General features: G+C 34.4%; 1 protein-coding gene across 1 annotated transcript; it reads left to right on the plus strand.

Annotated features, from left to right (window-relative positions):
• Positions 1 to 9,206: 9,206 nt before the first annotated feature.
• Positions 9,207 to 24,230, plus strand: LOC104081291 (multidrug resistance protein 1-like; the record flags this gene model as incomplete). The annotated part of the gene is made up of 11 exons (XM_009583976.1): positions 9,207 to 9,339; positions 10,127 to 10,181; positions 11,469 to 11,616; positions 12,957 to 13,020; positions 17,018 to 17,209; positions 17,963 to 18,134; positions 19,146 to 19,270; positions 20,027 to 20,198; positions 21,862 to 21,975; positions 22,552 to 22,662; positions 24,105 to 24,230. Coding segments are annotated over exons 1-11 (1,377 nt in total), but the record flags the coding sequence as incomplete, so codon positions are not given.
• Positions 24,231 to 24,436: the final 206 nt, after the last annotated feature.

Here is a 24,436-nt window from a genome sequence, read left to right on the forward strand (position 1 = left end):
AGACAGTTAAAAAATGGTTTTTAGGAGTTTTTCTAGGACTGGCACTCTTTTAGGTTTTTACATAGCAGAGCTGTCAGTGAGAGAATTTTTTACTGACTTGGGAAGGCAACTTTTCTATCCTTTAAAAAGGATGAAATGTATAGGATAAAGCGGATCAGCTGTCAAAAGCTGTTATCTAAATGCTATGCAGCTGTTTGGCCAATGATGAGGCAACTTGAATTGTGCTCACTAGTGACTTGAGAGCCTGTGGCTTGTAAAAGAGTTGATCTGTTTGGTAGTGTGAGAATAGATTTATCATAATTCTTGCAGACTAAAGAACAGAATAAGTTATGAGTTTTGGGCATTTCTGGGTCTCTGTGAAGAAAACCTTTTTCTGTATCAAATACAAGCCACACTCCATATGTTTTTTTTCCTAAAAGAAATCAAACAAAGTGTTCTAACAGAGGGAAAATTCCTTTATTCCTAAGAAACATAAGCTATTGTATATTTGTCAGTAGCTGATTAACACTTTGTAAAAATGTATCTTGTACTCAGGAACTGGAAGCAGAAAATGGAAAGGATACCTGGTAAACAACCAGTCCACAGGGAGACTAACAGCTGTAGTGAGTAAGCTTAGATAAATGTATCTTGCTTGGGATCAATGTAAATGTGCTTGCTTCTTCTTGATCTCTTTTTCTATCTTCTCTGCCACCAGCTTCAGCTGTTGACAGCCCCTGGACTAAAAAGGGCTTAGAATTGCAAGCAAACCAGGAGCTTGTACCTGGAAGTGTTGGGAAAGATAAGGCGCTCTGATTAGCCGTTGGACAGGACTTTAGGAAATGAATTGTGGAAATTAAGATTAATGAACCCTTATGGAATGAGGGAAATTGGGAGTTAAGAGAAGATAAAGATAAATTAACAAGACAGTAGAGCATCTAGCCTGGGTCAATAGAATGACTACAGGTAATTGCCTCTTCAGTAACTGTAGCCATAATGTAGCTGGCCACAACATACAGAAATCTGATGTTCTAATCACTGAAGTCCTGCATGGTGAGAGAGTTAATTCCTCCAGTCTCTTTAGAACTATTTCTTGCAAAGTGATCACATGCAGGCACATCTTGATATCATAACTGGAATCGTCCTGGTGGACCTACCTGGATTGTTGTCAGGGATGCATTGGCGTTGTGGCATGTAAAGCAGGCAGAGCTGTGGCATGTGGCAGTGTGTTCCTGGAAGCAGAAGTGGTTGGTAAGAGGAAACATTACCCCTAGTGTCTATGGGTATGGCTATTTAAAAGGTTTGGAGCTCGTGAAGAAGTGTGTTTCTGCTCTGAATACAATTGCCTGTGCAACCACATTTACCTTACAGTATACAATCATTTGTTTTACAGTAAACATCAAAAAGGAACAAAGCAATTTGACTCTGGTCAAAGACTAACATGCAGAACATGGTCATAGTGCCATAATCAATCTCTTATGAGATGAACTGAATGAAGTGATTATTTTTAGTCATTTCACTACAGTAACAATATTCAATATACAACATGAAGTAAAATAAGTAAGTATACTTCCATACTGCTACAGCAGAAGAAAGTCAAATTAGTTATAGAAATTAAAAATATTTGCCTATTTTTGAAATAAACCCCAGTTTGGGGCTACTTGCCTCAAAAAAACCTGTGAAACAGTTTGAGTTCAGAGGATAGCAATGTCAAAGATCAATAGCACAAACTCTATGAAGAAAGGTTATAGGAACTGGTGGGGTTTTTTTGTCTAGAAAGGACAGACAACACTTGTGAAAGCAGCATTAACATTTCAAAAGTACTGCAAAGTGGAATGGAAGAAGTTGTTCTTCATATTTGCTGTGGATAGGAAAGGGGTAACAGGTCTAATGCATCTCAAGGACAATTTAGGTTAGACATCAGAAAAACTTCCTAATAGTTCAGATAGTCTAAAAGTCTCCATCTTTGTCTTTGGAAACTACCAATGGGGTCACAGTGCTCAAACGTCTGTCAAGAACGACAGACGGAATATTTGATCTGATCTGGAGGAAGGAGGATGGATGGGATGACATTCTGAGGTCTCTTCCACTCCTCATTTTTGTGATTTGTAAGGGATATGATTAACTGTAACTGTAGAATAGAGAAATAAACAAAACTGTGGAATTCAGTATTAATAGACAGAAGCTGAACAGGTTTTTTGTTCTCATAATTTCCTGTGTAATCTAGACATTTCACAAATTGTATAGAATAAAATGCATGTATTTATAAAATGCAATTTTAAATAGTATTGTAGAAGGGAGTAAGACAATATGAATAGCTTTGATTTCTGTATAGGATATAATATTGATACTGTTATATATTTCATATGTAATGACTTGAGTTTGTAAACTCCTTCCCCTCTTCCTCAGGAGTTCAGCTGTCTGTCATCCAAGATGCAGCTGTGTAACCCTCTTTCTGACTTGTGAGGTAATTGCTAAATTCTGAGCAAGAACTGCAAAAAAGTTGATAGAGTAGACTTCTGCAAGTTAAGCAAGTTAAGAGAGGTAAAATTGCAGACAGAGGTAAGACTCTTGAGATGGTACTAGCCAGCAGTTCAAGGATACAAGAGGAAAAACATCATCATGAAAAGGAATAAAATCCTAAGGGAAAAACAAGGATTTGGAAGATGGCAATTCAGTCACACTGAGGATCCATTCCAGGGGCAGTACAAACCAGCCTTACCCCACCTCACTGAGAACTTCCTGGCCAGCAAAGACTTTTTCTGTTTCTTATTCAGGGCACTGAGCATACTAACACTCAGTTTAGTATTTCATTAATTCAAGTTATCTTTTGTGTGTAGTGACTAATCAGTAACTGCTGAATACTTTTAAGTTGTGTATATACAAAGGTCCTTTTGTATGGCAAAAGGTGTCTAATCAAAGCGATTCAGTGAGGGAAGGATAAAAGTTCATTCAAGTTCCTTGATTACTTGTGCTGTTACAATGTTACCAGGCAGATCATTGGCTTGAAAAATTACCAAGAAAAAAAACTGGATGTGTCTGTGATAATATATGCTTTATTCAACTTCAGTGGGGAAAAGGTTTTCCACCTGCACAAAAAGTTACTTTTATTATTGTTTTTCCATTTTTTTTCATGTAGCATATTAAATACAGTAAACTGTGAAATAGTCCTGAACACTTTTAAATCCCTAATGTTCTATACTGTATTTCTTTGAATGAATATATCTGGTTATTCCATATTCAAAAGGCATCTGTTCTTTCTAGATATGCTGAGGGCGAAAACATGTGCTCATGCTCTAGAAAGATGGAACTTTTTAATCTTGCTTTAAATAGTTTAAGAAATCTTACTAAATCTAAGACAAATGTAAATACCACTTCAATTAAATACATTCTCCTGTTATAACTGTAGTAAGAATCTCGTTTTAAATGCAACTATACTGCAAGCAATGATTATGAAAAATATTATCTCCTCGCACATTAATGCATCATCCAGTCATATTTAATAACTTCAGTAATAAACAAACACCAAGAAAGTTGTTTTCTATATATAGGAAATATCTCTCAGAGCGAGCTGTAGATTTGTCTGGATTTTCTGTTGTTGGTTAAGTATAAGCCAAAAAAGTTTGAAGCTTTCAGAAACAAGACTGAGTTTGTAAAGCTGAAAACTGACACATTATTAATAGGAAGCTAGTGACATTACTCTAGTTTGTGGCAGTCCCCCTTACTAGAATAAAAAACTAACTCCAAATCAAGTCACCAGACAATAAAGATGGAACTTTGTAATATCATTAAAACATTCTTTTCAGAGTGGACTTTCTTTTTAAACAAAAATAGAAGCTTGATGCTTAGTCCAGGACAAATAAGATGTCTAGCAATTCCTATAGGTGGTATCTTGTGGCTGAGCATACAGCACAGTTCAAGGAACACAAAATTGTCACTTTCTGACTGCATGATAATTCTCTTCATATAAGACAATTCTCGTTGATAGAACGGTGGCCAAGTTGGCAAAAATCCTGTACAAAGTAGTATTATTTTCCAGCACTAATTAAGAGCAAAGAGGCTGCTAAAATGGAAGAGGAGTTCCCTGAGTATCATAAATCAGAGCTTGTTCACGGTTGTTCTAACCTATGCTAGGGGTGAATGTCATTGTGGAATCACCACAGGATTCCTGGGACCCTCTCGACCATTTCGCCTACCTGGAGCTTATTGGAAAATCCAACTCTCCATCTTTAAAGGAAATAAAAGAAAAAAAATGTTTGTGTCCTTTTCTCTGGTTATAATATATAAAGGCTTTGGAGTATTTGCTTCAGTTTCTTGTCTTGTTTGCTACTTTTATTGATAAGCATAAAAACCAGTTAGTTTTTCTTTATATTGTTCAAAAATTTTTGAAGGTATCATGCCATCATTTCACAATGTTTTGACTCTGATGTCAAAGTTGGATTAAAGTTTCTGTGTAAGTTATTTATTCTGATATCATGTGTCAACTGGTCATCCCCTTTGCTGGCCTGCATCCGATCAAGAAAGTACATGGAACCAATGTGTGATTTGTGGGATGAGATTCTCTCAACACGAATTCTTTTCTGGAAACATAACTAGTTGAAACTTCACCACAAAACATGAGAGCCCTATTTCTCAAATGCCTTTTTCTGCCATTCCAGAAGCTGACATATGATCAGTTTGTTTGTAAAATATTAAGACTTTTTGACATACAGAAGAGGGTTGGATAAGTAAATTTATATAAATAAATGCATGGAAACGGTCTCGAATAATTAATAGTGAGTTACAATATGGAATGATCTGTGTTACCTAACTTAACTGCAGTCCAAAAATTATGTTACAACCATGCAAAATACAACTCAAACAATTTTGTGAAGAACGGAGCTATAGTGACCAGACTGGTGAATGGTCTGTAAGAGCAATGACTTAGAGAAGGATTTAAGGTTTGTCATAGTTTATTGTTACAGTACAATCTCTCATTGCAGTAGACTGCAGAGAGATTATTCAAACCATGCATTTATATCAAGTAGGAGAAGGGAATTAATTGTGCCTCAGTCTACAGCATTACAATCTCTCCAGAATATTTCACGGGACCTAACGGTCATCTTTCAAAAACGCTCAAAATTCTAAAACAGATGTGTGAATATAATCCAGGAGCCACAAAACTATGTCCGGCAAAAGGATATTGGCTACTATCTTAATAAAAAGAGGATTGAGTAAACCTTATGAATATTTGTAAGTATTTTCACATAGAAAATATATCTGACAATGAAGGTCCTCATAGAAGTAATAATATCCAAGAGGTATTGTTCTGTCTTGAACTAAACAATTTCCATGAAGGGAAATGGAGCATAGAAGCAGCTAGCCAATAGGTGCAATGAACTTATGAGCAATTGCAATTTTTTAAGTAAAACTAGATGTTTTCCTCATGTATAGGCTTTAATTTAGACAAGGTCAACTTTCCTGATCCTATGAGTCACTTTACAAAAATTTCAACTGCCTAAAATCTCTTAAGACATTTACCACATAACTCAATAGAGGTAGCTCTTTGAGCTGCAGTTGTCATTATCTTCATAGAGTCCTACTGATCCACTGTGGGATAGGGCTGAGATGGACGTGTACCAGAGTTTTGGACAATCCAGGTGCATGAACCTTATCAGCCGTTTCTTACTTGCTTGTACAACAGGGGATTTGAATTGTCCGACAGTTCCCATATCAGCAGGACCCTGCTTCTTCTGATCATAGGATAACAAACTGGTTTGGGAATGAATTTTAAATAGTTTATGAGCCTTAAATAGCTCAAGGGTCATAGATTGGTCATCTCTGTTTAAATCCATCTTCTGCAGGAAATTTTGTGACTAGTAAGTAGAAGGAGAAAAAGAAAGGTTTTCTTTCTTCTTGGACTTTTGAGTGAACAGGACACTCTGCTTTCAAGATGTTCAGAACATCTTTACTTTGCATTAAGTAAATGTCCATTTGATACAGACAATGTCTATAAGAGATTTCATGCTTCAGGGCTTCAGCCTACAGAATTAAAAAGAAATCTCCCTTGATGACATCAAAGATTGGTTAAAGCTGGGAAGTAAGCTATAGATTTAATCAAATAACTGATCTGAGGGAAGACAGAAAGTATTTTTCAAATACTGGTTTTATGAATCCTGCTTATATATTTAGGGCAAAACTGGTTGCCAGACTTTGGATGAGAAAGTATTTCTCCTCAGATTAGACTGACTGGCACCTTATTGTTTCTGAGTCTTTTCATACATCTTGGGTTGTGAATCAGCTACTATGTTCACCTACATGTTTTTTATATACTCAAGTGCAGGTAATGTGCAGTGATGATACCTCAGATTCTTCTCTTGTTGGTTTATGACCCAAATTTAATCCCTTCAGACTGAAATTATACAATCTAACTCAAATTATCAGTTTTAACATGGAAGTGTCTGAATGATTTATAGCAAACGATGAGATACAAGAGATTAGAAGAAAGATTTAGTGATCTTTTTCTGGCCTCAAATTCTGTGCAACTGTGAAGCTATGTCACTGAAAAGTCAAAGTACAGAAGCTATAGAGAAATAACAGAATTTTGTAGCTTACTAAGTAAGTGTAAAATACTGTACTTTCTCAATTTTCCCTCTTTTTAAATATCAGTTTAGTTGGTTCAGCTCCTATTGTGATAAAACCAACTATAAAACAGTCTTTCATTTTCTTTGCACTACTGTATGCAGGCAATAGAAACTCTGGTACAAATTGCTATTCTGATTTATTTCTATTTCACTTTCTTATCATGATTGTACTGCAATAGCATTGAGACTTTGCAATGAGATAACAGAACATTGTGACAGATCTTGTAGTTTTGTCCATTTTCCCTTTAAGGTGAAAGAGTTGTGAAAGACCTGCATATACTCTTTCATTTGTTTAAATTAATTGACTTTTATCTAAAGTCTCTCATTCAACTTTCTTCAGTTCTCCCTGATATAATTGGACCAATCCATCAAGATCAAGTCCAGCAAAGCATTTAGGCACACAAGTTAAAACCAGAAGTATTCCCATTAACTGCTGTGGATAGAAGTCTATACAAATATCTCAGGATGACTTTTCATAAACAGATAATACTTATATTTACTAATCTTTTATATTTTGCTTAACTGACAATGGTAAACTACCCTTTCTAAAGTAATCCTCATTCTGATAAGACACTCTGTATTCCAAAACATTGTAAAAATACTCAGTTTTATCAAAATTTTGAGATTACAGGCATGCATGACTAAAAGGAACAATAATTATCTCTTCTGGTTAATTATCAGATTAAGTAAGTTTTGTTTGAGTAAAGTGATAGGAGACCTACAGAGAAATTCATATAAATCTACTTGTCTTCTAGGACAAAGATTTTTATTTAACTTTTCATAAATTTTACTTCTGTAAAAGTATTGAACATATCTAGTTTACTATATACATTGAAATAACAGTTAAGAAGTGCAATTAATTTCTTTGAAGTGTTTTAAATATTTGCTATTATTTTCATTGAAGTAATGCCTACAGATACTGATAAAAACAATACATTCCACAATAAAATAAATGGTCCATTTCAGTTTAGAATCTGAACATACATTAAAAAATCGGAAGGATACTAATTGAGCAGATTTCTGCTGACCGTAGCTATTTCCAAACCATTTCTGGACCGAGTCTAAAACTCATCTTGCTCTTCTACAGTGTTGTGATTTAACCTGGCAGGCAGCCAAATATCACACAGCTGCTCGCTCACTCCCCCCCACCCGGTGGGACGGGGAGAGAATCGGAAGGGTAAGAGTGAGAAAAACTCCTGGGTTGAGATAAAGACAGTTTAATAGAACAGAAAAGGGAAAATAATAATGATAGAATATACAAAACGAGTGATGCACAACGCAGTTGCTCACCACCTGTGCTGACCGATAACCAAGTAGCGATTGCTACTTCCTAGAACACGCCTACCATTCATATACTGAGCATGACGTCACATGATATGGAATACCCCGTTGGCCGGCTGGGTTAGCTGTCCTGGCTATGTTCCCTCCCATCTTGTGCATCTAGCTCAGTCGGTAGAGTATGGGAGCTGACTAGGAGGGCACTTAGCAACAATTGAAAACATCAGTGTGTCATCAACATTCTTCTAATACTAAATCCAAAACACAGCACTAGGAAGAAATTTAACCCTATCCCAGCCAAAACCAGGACATGCAGTTACTGAAATGAGAAACAATATGCACTATAGTAAAATACTGTTTTCTTTCAGGCTAGATGGGTTGTGTTTTTCTGGATTAGACTTAGAAGAAGGGAGAAGAAGCAAAAGAGTAAAACACTCCTTTTGTGTTATTTGGTTTCGTTCTCACTGTGTATTCAAGAATGGATTCATCCTTAGGAGTAACAGTTACTTGGAGCATTCAACACCATCTCTAATAAGGTAAGGAGGAATTCCTGGGAGTTTTAAGGGGCATAATTAAGCCAACAGTAGATAAGGGGAACTTTTCCTGGTGGAAGAATAAGCTATTCAGCCGGGTTTTTCCAGGTGACAATGAAATAAACATGTGTTTAAGGACTTTGTTTGCTAAATATTCCCTTTAGGAAAAGGGAGGCAGAGTCCAAAGTGCATACTCTTTACTCTCCAAAGTAGGCGGGACAAAGGAAGTAGGAAAAAAACAAGAGAAAGCTGTTCATCATCTCTGTTTTACTAAGAAGAGCAAAGTCCAATCATGCTGCATGTCCTTAACCGTATTAATTCTGCTCATTTCTGAATAATCTTTCAGAGGACTAGACGGAAACCAAGAACAACCTTCACAGTATGTCAATAATTTTTTTTTTAAATCAGAGATATTTTATAAAATTCACTGATAACTAAAATAGGGAAAATTCTAAATAATGGCATGTTCTTTTAAATAAACATCTGTTTTCTCATTTATTTGGTATACCTATGCTGAATTGCAGAAAATATAATGCTTATATCATTCAAATGAAATTAAATGAAAGACTTACAGTTATCAAACAGGTACAAATACAAAATATAGATGTTTGTAAGCAAACTCGAAACATCTGGACTTGTTTCAGCAGGTTTATACTTACCCGTTACGATGATTCACTTGCAATGTATGATATTAATAACTTTTTTATTTTAATAAGTATCTATATTTTTCTTTCAAACAAATTGTCGTTGAGATTACTGTCTTTGGCTTAACGGTTGTGTATTTCTCGGTCAAATATTATTTTACAGGGAGCTATCTTAAATAAATTTAAAATGCATTCTGAAGATGAAAAGAAGCAGAAGCGTACTGCAGATGGAAATAGTCATGAGATCACTGCATCCAGCCAGGGTCATGAATCTGAAGACAAACAGTAAGTATTCTTAAACATTGTAAACATGTTCTATATTGAAGCTTATAAGATTACGTTATCTTATTTTAGATTTTATTTTGCATTTTATTTAATTTAATTTTTTTTTTTTATTTTACTTTATTTTATCAGGAAAGCCTAATAACAGAAAGCTTTGTATCAACATGAGAGTAGCATTGATTGACACATTCATTTGGTGCAGAAGGACCTTTTATCTCTTTGTTTTAAGGACTAAGAGTCCACAGTATTGCCTACAGTTTATTGAAAAACAATTCTAAAATATGACAGAAATGATGTTGAAATGGACATCTTGGATACAGTTATGTCATCAGCTAAAAATCTTAAAGTTTTTAGTATGGCAGGGAATCAATATTTTACACACCTTGAACATTTTATTTATTCCCCATCCCCCATGTGCAAAAATTTGATTTTATAAGTAAGTTATCTTCCTCTTTCTCATTTTGAAAGCTATATACTGCTTCAGTTCACAACTTCCCTGATCAGATAGTGGAACCACCAGCCCTTGTTGGTGTTGTTTTACCCTTGAGAGGGGTGAACTGGGAAGAGTTTGACTTAAATTTACAGCAGTCAGGAATGCTGTTTATATACCTGCAGGTTTAAATAAAAACATCTCAAGAATGCTCAATAAATCATATTCATTTTACACACAATTGTTTCCTGTAAAATTATTTCATAATTATATTTTAATTTAACTTCATTTTTATTGCATTAGTATTTCTGTGAAATGTTGTCACTTTTTCAACGCACTAAAACTATCATACCTTTTAAGCAAGGAAAAGAAGAAGAAAGCAGAAAATGCTGAGATGGTCAGCCCATTTACACTGGTAAGAATTATTCTCTCTATATATGTGTACATATATATACCTGCACGCACACTTCAAAGTGTTAAAAAATGGTTAAAATTATGTTAGAATACTGGTTTTATCTCTACCAAATACTTTGATATTACAGAATATTTGATATAGTATAGCAATCAAGCAGTTCTTTTTGTGGATGTAGTTTTATTAAAGAAGCTGTCTTATTACCGATATGGGTTCTTAGGAGTCTTCCCTTAGTAAGTTATCACGCTAAACACACCCGTACTAGATTTTTATTTGTGAAAGGTAGGGATTTCCATGTTCAGTTATTTCTTATGACAATGAAAATGGCATCCGTATACCTAAGATTATGTGTGGTTTTGTCTTCTAAATTACCTGAGTCAGGTACTAATCACACTAATTAGCCCCATTAATCATTATTCAGTCACCTGAGTCAGCGGTAAAGGGCAACTCCATGGCACTGATAAAACTTAAAATTAAAAGTACTTTAAATTCCAGATTTTTTTTTTCTGTATATTTTAAAAGAGGACTCTGTTAATATTTAATCAAAGTAAATCCTAGGTCCTTTTTTAGTAATACTGAAATGTTTTCTGTTTTGTAGGTTTAGTGTGCATAATGCGCAGCAATGATATGGCAAATAACAGAAATAAAATTATAGCCCATGATGTTGGCCAATGCCCAATTTCTCTGCTTTGCTATATCAGCTTGCATTTGTACAATTCCATCATACCACTATAATTTACAACAGTAAACTTAGTATTTTACAATACAGAATAAATGGTTTTGTAACAGATGAGCTCAAACTTTATTAAGTTCAACAGGAAGAGATATTTAGGATTTCAGTACATTTTGTTAACGTCTATGGTACATTAGGAACAGTTTTTCTGACTGCATAATAATGAATTTACAGTGAAAGTAATTATTGCCTTATTATCACAATGCCATTAAAATTTCTTATAATTTGAACTTTAAATGGCAAAGTTAAAAAGGGCAAATTTCATATGCCTTGATTTCATATGGCCTTTCTTACCCAGGTGCAGATATTGATGCATTAAAATAGTATACTTCTCTGGTTTTGAGAGTTTATAGCATAAAAGTGCATATATTAGAAGGATTTATTCCTGTACATTCAAATAGTTTTGTAAACTTAATTTCTAATCAGATGAAGTTGTAGTTTTGTGATACTAGGTGTGCAACTGATAGCTTTTTCTTGACTTTCTTGACTTTGTAGACATAACATTGTGTTAGCATTCTAATACCACAGTTAGAATTAATTTATCTTCTTACTCACAGTTTCGATACTCCAATTGGTCGGATAAATTACTAATGATACTAGGCACTCTCCTGGCAATAGCCCATGGAAGCAGTCTCCCTGTTGCGATGATAATTTTTGGTGATATGACTGATAGCTTTGTTGCTTCTGGAGGCTCAAATTTTCCAGGTAAGAATATATCTGCTATGAAGACAACAATGGCTCATATTTGGAAAAGAGCCAGGGAGATTCAAGCATTTTGACAGGAGATATTGATGTCAGAAACCCCAACTTGCTACTATACTATGATGCAAGTTAGTAACTCTTGTGTTTGTTATAACAGAGATGCACTATGGAATTTTTTTGGCTCCTAATTCTTAGTTTCTGCATTAGTAGATTTTATTTTTAATTTTTTCAAATCATCCACTACAGTGCACATTCAACAAATCATGTTTAACTGTGGCTGTGATAAATAGAAAGAAGCTGGTTTTCCATGTCCTCAGCATGAGTTCCTGTTGATTCTCTTGCGCCAAATCTGACAATTATAGTTCACAAAGTGAATCAGATCAGTAAGTAGATCTAACAGAAAATTTGCTACCAAAAGTAAAAGTACTAATTTTCTTTTGGATCAATTTGTTGAATAGCCTCATTTGCTGAATCAGGGGTACGAAATCAAACACAAAGGAGGGCAGGCATGCACTGCTGGATACTAGAGGAAGGAGTGATACTGTCACTTTGGTATCAACTCAATTATTCTAGATTATGTTGTCCTCTGAACTTACACATTAGATGTTAAACTTGTGAACAGGTTTGTTGCCTGAAATATTATCTAATAAAATTTTATTAAACATTTTAATAAAAGTCTATGGTGATACAGAAAAAATAGAGGATGTGACTATCTTCTGTCTTGTATCCATTTTTGCTCTTATTGGGCTGCTATAAGACAGAAACATGGGCATCCTGCCTTTATCAGAACAAGTAATTTATGATTTACTCCTTCCCAAGTACAATAAATTGATCAGATTTTTATGGTGCAAATGCAAAATGCTGCAGTTGTAGTCTTCTCAAAACATTTACAACTAAGTTCTCATGTGCGGCAGTAAAATTTCAGGGCCAACACCGATATTTTAGCCAATGTTTTCAAATGGGTTGAGATATCTACAGGTACTGATTTGATGTCAGTGTCTGGACCTGTATTTTCAATCAGTTTTGGCATTATACAAATGCCCTACGTTTTCAAAAAAGAAAAAATCAAACTGAGCATTTAATGAATGCTCAGGAAAACCTTCTAATCTCAAGTTACACTGATGTAGTTTTGTAGTCAGTGGAGTTATGACTAACCTTATATTAGTATAATCATTGTTTCTGAACAGGTAGAAGCCTGAAATTGTCACACTCCTTGTTTCATTAAAATCAACTTGATTCAAAAGGAGATGTAGCAATTCAAAATTTGCTGAACAGCATGCAGGAAAACAAATTTGTTAAAACTTGCTCTATTAAAAGTATTTACTCTTTTCTTTCTTTCTAAGGAAACATTCCTCCAGTGAATTCCTCTTTAGATTTTCTTGGCAAGCTGGAAGAAGAAATGACAAGGTAATTAGAAATTGATATTTCCTCTTCTTTTTTTAATGTAGGTACACATTTCTACTCAAGCCATTCTTCTCCCACAGACGTTTTGCATACTTTAAACAACATAAAAGCAATGGTTGATCGAATAACGTATGTAACTAAAGATTTGCCTGAGATTATTGGAGACACTGGGAGGATTCTTGAACATCCCCAGCCATTCCCAACAACTTCCCTGTAATGTCTTGCTCTCATTCATCCCATTCCCTTTTCAGGGGTGCTCTGTGTCCCAGTGCCACCTGCATTTCCTTCCTTCTTCCTTCTCTTCCTCTGAATTTATAAACAGTACTTGTTATGCTAAAAAATTGTATTGATTATCATCCATCGATTCCTTGAGATATTGTGATTCACTGATGAAAAGCAGAATTAAAATTGCCAGATAGTATCTACTTTGCTGCCAAAGCATTAAGTTCAACTAAATTACATGGACTACAGAAAATACAGAGTTAGATTATATGCAACCTTAAATCTAGCATTCTATAGCTAGCAACAACAGAAGACAATAGTCAGTAAGTGCTTCTGCTATAAAGCTTGATAAAGAAAAGGTCAAATAAGCAGAAACATCAGCTGCCAATAGATGTATTTTGTTAAGGGGTTTTATTAACCACTGTCCATAGACTTAGTTTATGCAGGATGTCTAAAGTTCATGTACAATTTCTTGTACCACTTCAGCTTCTTTTCTTCAGGTTGAAGTCTGTTCCTCATTAGGTATTGAAAAATATCTGACATCTCAGGAATGCTGATGTGGTCTTCATGGTAATTGTCTTTTCTGAAAAGAAGGAGGAGATAAGGCATTCACTCTAGTAACTCTTGCTGGTTTATATTGAAATGCATTATCATTTCTCGTAACAGTGGACTGTAAACTTATAGATCATTTAGATTAAGTAGTTAAGTTTCTAATTAAAAAAAAACTATTTACACCAAAAAAAAAAGTTCTTTACCTTAAAATAAATGAGCAAGAACTAGTTAGGAAAAGGCTGTTACTTAGAAGTGAAGAACTCATATTGATGAGAATGAACTGGCAGGGAATTGGAAATTATGTTTTATAAGACAGTATGGACACACAGAGTTTCTTGCTCCTGCAACATTTCTGTCAGTCAGTCTCTAACATAAATGCAAGTAATGCATACACACTTTCAGTGGAATATACTTGTGCCCAGTGATTTGAAAGCAAATTTGAAGGCAAAATTGCAGAACAAAATAATTTGGGCATGGGTGAAGTTACCCTAACTGTTCTATGTTTAGTAAATAGCTGATGCCTAGTTGCACATCATTTTTAAAGTCTATCTTACGTTTATTTTAAAGGAACTTTAAAAATAGTTGTTCTTACTACATATGCAATTACAGAATTCCTTTTCTGAAACTCACTCTTCATCTCCAGCATATATTTTAACAAGTCCGATAGTTTTATAATGTGTCATATAAACAGCAATTCCTGTCAAAGCGTAAAATTAGATCATCTGAATTTAATTGAGTGTTCTGTTATTCTTGCAAATGTAAAAAATACCCAGTTTATTTTCTCTATGGCAGTTAACTATTCTCTATATTTTTACCTGTTTAATTATCTCTTTCTAGTAACTGGTCTTATGGTTGGATTGCCTTTAAAACTGTATCACTTGCTGTTATTAATTTCTCTTAATTTTGAAGATATTTTGTTAGTGTTTCCATTTCCGCTTTGAAACGAAGTAATGACACAGCTCTAAAATCAACATATTTTCTTTTTTTTTCTATTCAAGCATTTCTAACCTGTATTTTAAGAGAAGGATGTACTAGAGTTACACAAGGTATTACTGACCCTTATAGCCTAAAAGTAGTGTGTAAATCAATGTGTCATTTATAAGTCTTTTAGACCAACAACAAGTCAGAACTATTTTTGGTTGATGTTTTGGGGTTCTTTTAATCTCTGAATTCATATCACATCATCTCAACTAAAAACAATAGGAATCCTCCCATTGCCCTCAGTCTAGGAGTCGCTACTGCTTAAAGAACAAAGAGTACAGGAAAACAGACAAGCTGACACAAAGAAAGTAAATGTGAATATAGATCTACAACAACATCTAAATGTTGAGAACTACCTGTTCTCATGACCCTAGAGACGGTCTATTTGAGGGAGATCTTTTATCAACATCATGTATGCCACCTTGTCTTTTAGACGTTAACTCTGAAAGTACAAGTATGAATAAAAAGCAGCCGGAGTTTCTCTTTAGAAACAAGTTGTTGAATGAGAAATGTATTGCTTATTAGCAGCATAGGAATAGGTTCTCTTTTCTAAAGTATCTAGATAGACCCTTGAGTTAGTGTGTTCACTGGTTTGAAGAAGCAGCTGTTTGTACCCACCCCTTGTTTCTCTAAGAAACCTGCATGCCAGCAGGTCAAATAATAATAAAAACTGTTTACAAGGACAAAGTTCTCACACAGGTGTGTTCAAGTACTGAACTATACATGTGGACTTGGTTGTGTTTGTTATTCAAACAACAGTTTGCCTAAAACGCAACTATTTCTTAAAAGATAATCTTAAAAGATTTCTTAAAAGAACAGTTATTTTACAATGCCGTGAGCATTTACTCTCTGTTAAGTTTCAGCAGTGAATTTACAGAATGTATTTCATCAGCATGGAATCTGGCAAAGATATCAATCCCTTTTGATACAATTTGTTATGAAACAAAGTCCAAGCATAAAACAATTCTTTGAAGATGTAACATCATAAAGTAATTGTCTAAAGTAATTACTGCTGAATTTTGAAGCAGTGTTCTTGGTTTTAGCTGGTGGTTTCTGTATAGAGTTTTAACGGAGCTGAAGATGATCAAGGTCAATATTCAACTAACCAGCGTTCAGTTAGGCATTAACCCATTTTTATTAAACAATTTAGGTAAAGTTCATTTCATAATGAGTATAGTTCCAAAGTCCCTGACTATCTCAGCCACAAAAAAGACTGGATTAGAATTTGAAAAGTTTCATCTATAAAACTATTCTCTCCTTTTTTGAGCAGAGCGTTTGCACACAGATTCCTGCTCTTGCCAAGTTTCATGGTAAAGAATCAGTATGCACAATTTACTACATGTGAGTGAAAGTCCTAAGAGTTTTCAAGCTTTTTGTTAATTATTTACTTTTATATAGATGGAGTAGTCTTACAATTACATGTAATATACACCATGAATATTTAGCCATTGGTTTTGGTCAAATTTTACAAACAGGGAATCAGTTCAGTTGCATTTTTCTGGTTTAGTTCTGGTTTAAGTTCACCTGTAACTGATTCTGATGTCAATTTTGAATCAAATAAAATCTGATTTAATTCTGTTTGAACAGTTTAAAACTGTGACTCAAATTCAGTTCCAGTTTGTTCACACACACCTTGGTTTTGATTTGACACCCTGATCATAGCACAGAGCAGAATTCATTTAAAAGCAAAATAGCAGTTATGAATAAAGTAGAGAGCAAAAGAATTTTTGATGTAATGGCATTTGCTTGCAATAGATGTATATATAGTAATGCTGTATTCTCAAATTGGGAAATATTTACAGCATCCATGCATATATATATTTGTATAGACAGGCATGTTTTATGATGTAAATGTGTGTGTGAATATAGGTATATATGATTAGGTCTGTCTATGTGTTAAAACAAAAATATTATGGAGTTTTTGGAAATGACACATTTAAGTGAAAAGGGTATTGCATCTAAAATATAGCTCTAAAATAATCTCATGAGAAAATATATACTATATTGATAAAAAGAAAAAGTAATTCCTGTCTAATAATAGTTTCGTTTCATTTATTGCATATCTGAAAACTGACATTAAATATTACTCATAGAAGATTTGGCAAGTTTCACAGAGAAGCGTAAACTCTAGTATAAACATATAAACTCTAATTCAGGTCTGAAACAAAAGAAGTAAGCATCAAGCTAAATACAGACTAGCGAGGTAATTAATTTCAGAGAATCTTGCCTTTTTTTTTTCTTTCAGATATGCATACTACTATTCTGCAATAGCAGCTGGTGTTCTTATTGCTGCTTATGCCCAAACTTCATTTTGGACCCTAGCAGCAGGCCGGCAAATAAAAAAAATCAGAGAAAATTTTTTTCATGCAATTATGAGACAGGAAATTGGATGGTTTGATGTAAATGATGTGGGAGAACTTAACACTCGTCTTCTAGAGTAAGTATACTATACCTTTCCCAATGTTATGTTATGTTATTTTATTTTATTAAGCATGTATGAGTTACAGTCTTTTATTTTTATTTTTAGATTTAATTATTTCATTGTGAAATTAAATTTCATTGTGAAATTAAATTGAATTATTTCATTGTCAAATGAAGTTTTCAAGTTTTCTCATGGAGAGTCTCAGAGACTGAACTTCTAATACTTCTGGTACTGGACTGTCACAAGGATATCAGAAAAATTGATACTGATAAGTCCCTTGAACTCTGAGAATGACTAAAGCCCAGCCTACGAGATTACCCCCATGAAGAGAAAATATAGTTCATTTCTGTGCACGCTGAGGACTGAATAAGGTGCCGACTGACCCCAGCAGCATGCACAGTTTTACCTGCATGACAAGCTATTCCTTTCTCTTTGCCTACATGAAAGGCTTTATCTTTTCTTTCCAGATAACCCACAGTTTCCAAACAGATCAAAAATTTGGAATTAAGAAAGTGAGAGTAACTTTGCACTGTAGGCAGAATTTCAACCTTTTCAGACAAAAACAGGTTTATAGCATTACATTTTCACAAGAAATATGAAATTTTCCTTGACCACACTATATAGTGCTTTATCTTGAAGCAAACAGTTGTTTGGGAGTAATTGAATAATAAAGTCTGTCCTTTACACAGATGCCCGTGTAACAAAACTGGAAAGTTTTCTTGTGCTTTCTACATTTTCCTTCCTGTCTGGATGTAATTTGTTTTTCAGTGATGTCTCCAAGATTAATGAAGGAATAGGTGACAAAATTGGATTGCTTGTTCAAGCAGTAACAACATTTGTATCAGGATTTATTGTTGGTCTCATAAGAGGATGGAAATTAACCCTTGTAATACTAGCAGTCAGTCCTGTCCTGGGACTTTCAGCAGCTCTCTGGGCAAAGGTAAGTTAACATACCTTCAGCATCAGGTTTTATATTAATGATGCATAGTGAAATAAATCTACATATCTGTAATTCTTACTGTTAGAATGTATTGCTTAGAACAATTACAGCTTTAGACAACATCTATGTACATAAGCTCTTACATGAACTGTATGTAAGTATCCTCATGTAGTTTGCATATTATAATTCCCATAGACTGGACAGACGTGTTTGATTTGAAGCTCTTTCTGCCAATGTAGCATATCTTTATATAGAAAAGGAAGCAAGATATATGAGTGGAATCCACATCTGTAACTGTTAAACGTCATCCACATGAGTACTTGTTCTGTTGAAAGGAATAATTGCACTTCCTGAAAAAGTAGTGAATAAATTAGACCAAGCCTTGCTCTCAGACACAGACTGTTTTTTCAGAGTTGTTAACAGCTTTGGTAAGAAATTTTAGACAAACTTAGGAGAGAGAAGTACTAAATTAGCATGGGATTGGAGTGACTTACATTTGTAGTTTGGAAGCCCTCAGATTTTTATAGTATTTTATTTCCCTTACATTTCAAAGATCATATAAAGCTTCTCTGTCTTAAGTGAGTATATTGTGGAAAAGGTAAGAGTAGAGAAGCATGTGCTACATATGTCTACTGGCTAAGAGTCTTCAGGGACTGTGGCCAATTAATGCAAGCTATAGAGCCCTCTGGCTCAGGTAGCCAGAGATGAGAATGAGATGAGGAGATCTACCTGGGGAGAACCACACCAGATCAGTATGAGTAGTCATCTAATCTCCTGCACTGGGTGAAAGCAGAGTGGAAAATCCAGCCCTTAGTTGTTGAAAATGGGTAATGTTGATTTTTTTATTTCATTCGTAATGTACTTAAGGATTTTGATATTGAACATTCTGCACTCATACATAATATAATCAAAAGGATTCATATGGGAAGAAAGTAACTTTGATAAAAGTCATTACGAAGTGCTTGAGCTCATTCTGTTTTTCTTAAGTCAAAATATTTGATCCCGTATTAGGTTCTCTCTGCTTTCACTGACAAAGAACAAGCTGCATATGCAAAAGCAGGTGCTGTTGCAGAGGAAGTTCTGGCAGCAGTCCGTACTGTAATAGCTTTTGGAGGACAGGAAAAAGAAATTAAAAGGTAAGAGCAATGTTTGCTTTCATCAGCTGATTTTAAAGTACTCGTTTCAGATGGTTTGAAATTTTCTTGTATCTTTGCCGTTGAAAGTCTGTCAAAACAAGTAAGTCTTGTGCTTCCTGAGTTTTTAGGTAGTGGGAAATTGCCTGTAACAGGCTATTTAAGTTTCACTATATGTTGAAACACAATTATTTTTCTAGAAAATGACAAAATAAGTTGATATATTGTCTCTACTCTAGAAAGTGTACAAACTACTTTAACATCACACAGTCAGAGCTTTAGACAAAAAAAAAGGCCCTGCCGTGAGAAGAGATGGTGGTATCCTTGGTAATCTGATTACTCAGTAGTTGTTGTGAAGGTCCTAATAAACAGTATCTCTATTTCCACTATACTGTAAAACATCATTCTTGTGATATATTTTAACCTTTTATCTTAAGCTAACAATTATAACCTCAAAACCTGTCATGAATGGTTCAGGATCAAAGTTCACTGACCTACAGGTTTTTTAAGGAAGTTGAATGCCAGTCCCTGAACTGCAATGCCCTTTTTTTTCTATATACCAGGTTGACTGATGTTGGCCTTTTACTTTACCTTAAAGTCTCTGTGCCTGGCTTACCTTTGTTCAGCCTTAGGGTTATAGATTTTATATATCTTGTTCTACTTTGTGAATGTTCTCTTTCTAATTCATCCACAGAGTTTTCAGTGCTGTGTGCCATGGTACAAGTCTGAGTCTATTTTGAACTTCTATCTTTCTTCCAGATACCATAAAAATTTAGAAGATGCTAAACGTATTGGAATAAAAAAGGCTATTACAGCTAATATTTCCATAGGTGCTGCTTTCTTACTGATATATGCATCATACGCACTGGCCTTCTGGTATGGAACTACCTTGGTCTTAACTGATGATTACACTATTGGCAAAGTTCTTACAGTAAGTATTAATAAGTAAATTCCCAATAATAGCGAGAAATACTAAAGAAAATACATTAAAGTGCATATTGGGAACTTCTTTGAGTTTAATAAGAATTATGTGCCAAAATCGGCAAAATAGCATCCCTTCTTCTCAACAAAAGGATTCTCACCACAAAAGTCTATGTGTTGTTTCTATAGTATCTCAAAATCTACATCAAGCCAAATAAAACATATATTATTTTCAACTGTTTCTACATCTTTTCTAACTTCCATAAGATCAGACTGATACAGAAACAGTTCAATCAAAACCTGAAGCACAGTACCCTTCCTAGTTGCTATTTGTTTTCAGATTTGTGGGGCTGAATATATTTTCAGGATGCAGAAGCAAATACTTTTTTTTATTAGCTGTTGTGTGGTCTAAGTAGATAATTTTATTGATACTTTTCTTGTATTTTGCACCATAAGAGCTTGGAATCCCTTCTCAGTGTTTTTAGAAATCGAGGGGGAGAAAAATATACTAGGAAATATGCCACTATCTAACCAAAAGAAGAAAACAATAACTCATAGGTCATAACTTAAATTCTTGTCTTGATGTGGCAACCATTCTAATTTTGTATGAGATATCAAACAAATATGGTAAGAAGAACAGCTTTGTTAACCATGATGAAACCCAGCCAGGACACCATATATATGTATCTATATATATTTTTAAAACAATGGTTTTGTTTTATTTATGAATCACTGAAGTTTGCAAAAAATGTCTCTGATGTGTTACGGGCTCTTTTGAACCTGTCTATTTTTTTTTTAAAGGCAGGCTGGCATACAGAACATCTCGGTGAGGTTCATGCCCTTGTGTGTAATTTTTTCAGTTCAAAGTATTTGCAATTTCTGTTGTCTATGTTGTAGTTCATTGGAATGGTGTTTTTACAATGTGATCGGGAGGGTGTTGCCTTATTAGGTATCACATCTGTGAATGACCACTATTGGAGAAAAGATGATGGGTGTGATGGACCTTTGCTCTGATGTACTATGGCTGTTACTATGATCTCTGTTTCAGCAGTGTGTCTTTATTACTTTTGTTTTGATACTAGCTGAAAGCAATAAACTATGCTTCTCTGAGAAAATGATATATTTTTTCTTTTTCTGTTTTTTCTTGTTTGCTTGCACTCATTCTCTTTTATTCCAGCAGAGGGACCCTTTGTTACTTTGTGATGGAGAAGCTGGATTTGTATACTTCTATTTCACTGTCACTTTGAAAGCAGAATGATGGTGCTTGGCATATCTGTCTTTGTTCCATTGGAAGATGTGCAATATACTTTCTGGTCTTTGGAATGTCTTTTGGCAAAGAATGAATTAGTACAATAAATCCTGAGACATCAAGTGTCATTATACATTTTTTGGCATAGATTTTGCAGGTCTCAGTCATTTTTTCACTTCTTATCAATATATTTGCAACATTCATAATATGCAGGAACTCAGTTCTCAGCTGAATCATAAAAAGCCCTTTTCTTAATGTTATTCTCTGTTTGAGACCCTTTCATTTTTTCTTTAATTCTAGATACCTTAAACTTCCGTTAACAAGCATGGAGCCTCCTGACCCAAAGATATCTAATGTAAATAAATAAATGTAAATCTCTGCTTAAATAAGAATTGATATATGTCACCATAAACATTTTTTTCAGGTTTTTTTCTCTGTATTGATTGGAGCTTTCAGTATTGGACAGACTGCTCCAAGCATAGAGGCATTTGCTAGTGCAAGAGGAGCTGCCTATACAGTCTTCAAGATCATAGACAACGTGAGTATCTTTATCCTCGCTCTCATTTCAAAACTGAGAGACCCTTCTTTTCAAAGTACAGGCACTATTTATGGATATGAAATTAGTAAGAGTAAATAACAGTGTGTAAAATAAGCAGAAATATAAACATAAAAGCAGATAGAATGAGATAATTAAGAACTCTGTTTCTGCTTAATGGTCAGTGGATTGGTTGTTTTTCACACAAATTGTTTCAGCAGAAAGGGCAAAGCTATAAATGAACCCCGTATGAAAAGCTCATTAGAGATGATCTGTTCAGGTTAATCAACAGGCAGTGAAATGAATCTCAAATTATGGCTAGGTCTTAAAGACAATGTACTAAATTCACAGAAAAGCTTAAATGGAGAAATTATAAAAGTATTCTTGCATGAGCAGATCATCAATGTAGTAATGAGGCAGCAAAATATCATGCAATTCACATGTTTCAGAAATCTCACCTAAATTACTTTAAAATTACATTTAATATCTCTGCAGAGTAATGGTGCACTCTAGGACTTCTTTATGAAAAAAATCATTAGGAAATATGTTGGGTTTTTTTGTTTGTTTTATTTTGCACAGGAACCGCAAATTGACAGTTATTCAGAGACAGGTTACAAACCAGACCACATTAAAGGGAACTTGGAATTCCAAAATGTTTACTTCAATTATCCATCCAGACCAGATGTTGAGGTACTGTAAACGAAACTTTATACATATTAAACATGTGGATCATTTTTTAGGAAAAAAGGTCACATAAATAAAATTTTTTTGAAAATATAACAGTTCCAAGTTGATTCTCTAATTTTTATAAAACTACCTTGCCATCACAGTGATTTTAGCTAGAATTATTTACACCTTAGCTAAACATACTAAGTTTTCTGAAAAATTTTCTGTCTAAAGGCAGTGTGGCTATGCAATAAAACTTAAAGATCTATTGCTATCAGAATCTGAATTTATGCATTTAACCCAAGTGTTTGTGTATAATAATAATAATGAGATAGCAGCTTTCAAAAGTACCTACAACGCAGCTCTGTTAAGACTATATCTCAACCAGTTAAAGAAAGCAGATCCAGCAAGGTCTTGTTATATATGGAATAGAGATAAGAACCTGTATTTGTCTGTCTAGACAGAGAAAAGGTTTGCTTTTTAAAGCACTGTCATAAATCCAGAGTCTTAATGCAGTGGAGGTGGAAGACATTTGAATGATTTCTGAAAATATTTTTATGAAGAGTGTCTTTGCACTGTGTAACTATTTCCTTCCCTACCTTGAAGGAAAATCACTGACCTTGATAAAGGGATCTTTCTTACTTTCGATAGGCAGAAAGGAAAGATACAGAGCTTTCTTTTTAAGCCATTTTTACTCATAAATATGTTAAATATTTCGGCTTTTCCTTCTATCAAGAAAGTGAATGAAGTGAATATGCTTGATTTTTCTTCATATAGAAATATAAATGAAAAGGCAACTATTGATCTCAGTGGATTATTTTATAAGTTTATACAGGTATGATACAAATAGAGATTTCTCCCCCATGGTTTCAGAGATAATAATTATGGGAAGTTAAGGCTACACCAAACATTTAGTAAGTATTTCATAAATTATAGTAAAGAGAAAAATGTTGTAAAGAAGCCCCACCAGCAAGTCTAATCAAAAGGGGAAAAATTAAGGATGCTTCAAGGTAACTAAAATGACTTTCCTTCCAAAACAATGTAGAGTATATTCTATCACTTTTAACTGTGACTTTTACTGGACAGTAGTTTTCCTGTAGCTTACATGGTGCATTAAAGAAAAAGGCGAGGCAACATAATACAGAAATATTGAATCATATTGTTTTTATATTATATTTTAGTTATGGGTAGTAATCATATTATCATTATTTTGTTGTATGAACTTGTTCATGATATGGGTAATTGTGAAGTGTGTTGTATAATACATTGATATTGGACCAATTGTGATGTAAATATGAAGAAAAGTAAGCTGAAGTCATTAGTTATCCAAAATTTAAACTCACATGTTTATAGATTTTATTTTGTACCAGATTCTGCTCTAAATGTGAAACTTCAGGGTTTCTTCAAATTTACACTGACATTTTTACATACTGTTATGTTTTTGGTTACCTTTCTTACATGCACAGATACTGAAGGGCTTGAATCTCAAGGTTAGTTGTGGCCAAACAGTGGCCCTGGTTGGTGGCAGTGGCTGTGGGAAAAGTACAACTGTTCAGCTCATCCAGAGATTCTACGATCCCAAGGAAGGCACGGTAAGATACCTCAAGTGAGATGCCGGCTCTGTGTGTCACAGTTGTTGGAAGTCTAGCTCTGGTCTCACTGCCCTTGTTCCAATGACATGGTAAAGTCTCCCCTAAAAAGGCACGTGCCAACCTGGGGAGAGAGGTTCCTTGACCAAAACACTTAGTAAACAATTTTTGTCTGCTTCCTTTTGTTTAGGTTACCATTGATGGGCAGG

The sequence above is a fragment of the Fulmarus glacialis genome, unplaced genomic scaffold, assembly GCF_000690835.1.
Source record: "Fulmarus glacialis isolate BGI_N327 unplaced genomic scaffold, ASM69083v1 scaffold50238, whole genome shotgun sequence".
Taxonomy (NCBI): Eukaryota; Metazoa; Chordata; class Aves; order Procellariiformes; family Procellariidae; genus Fulmarus; species Fulmarus glacialis.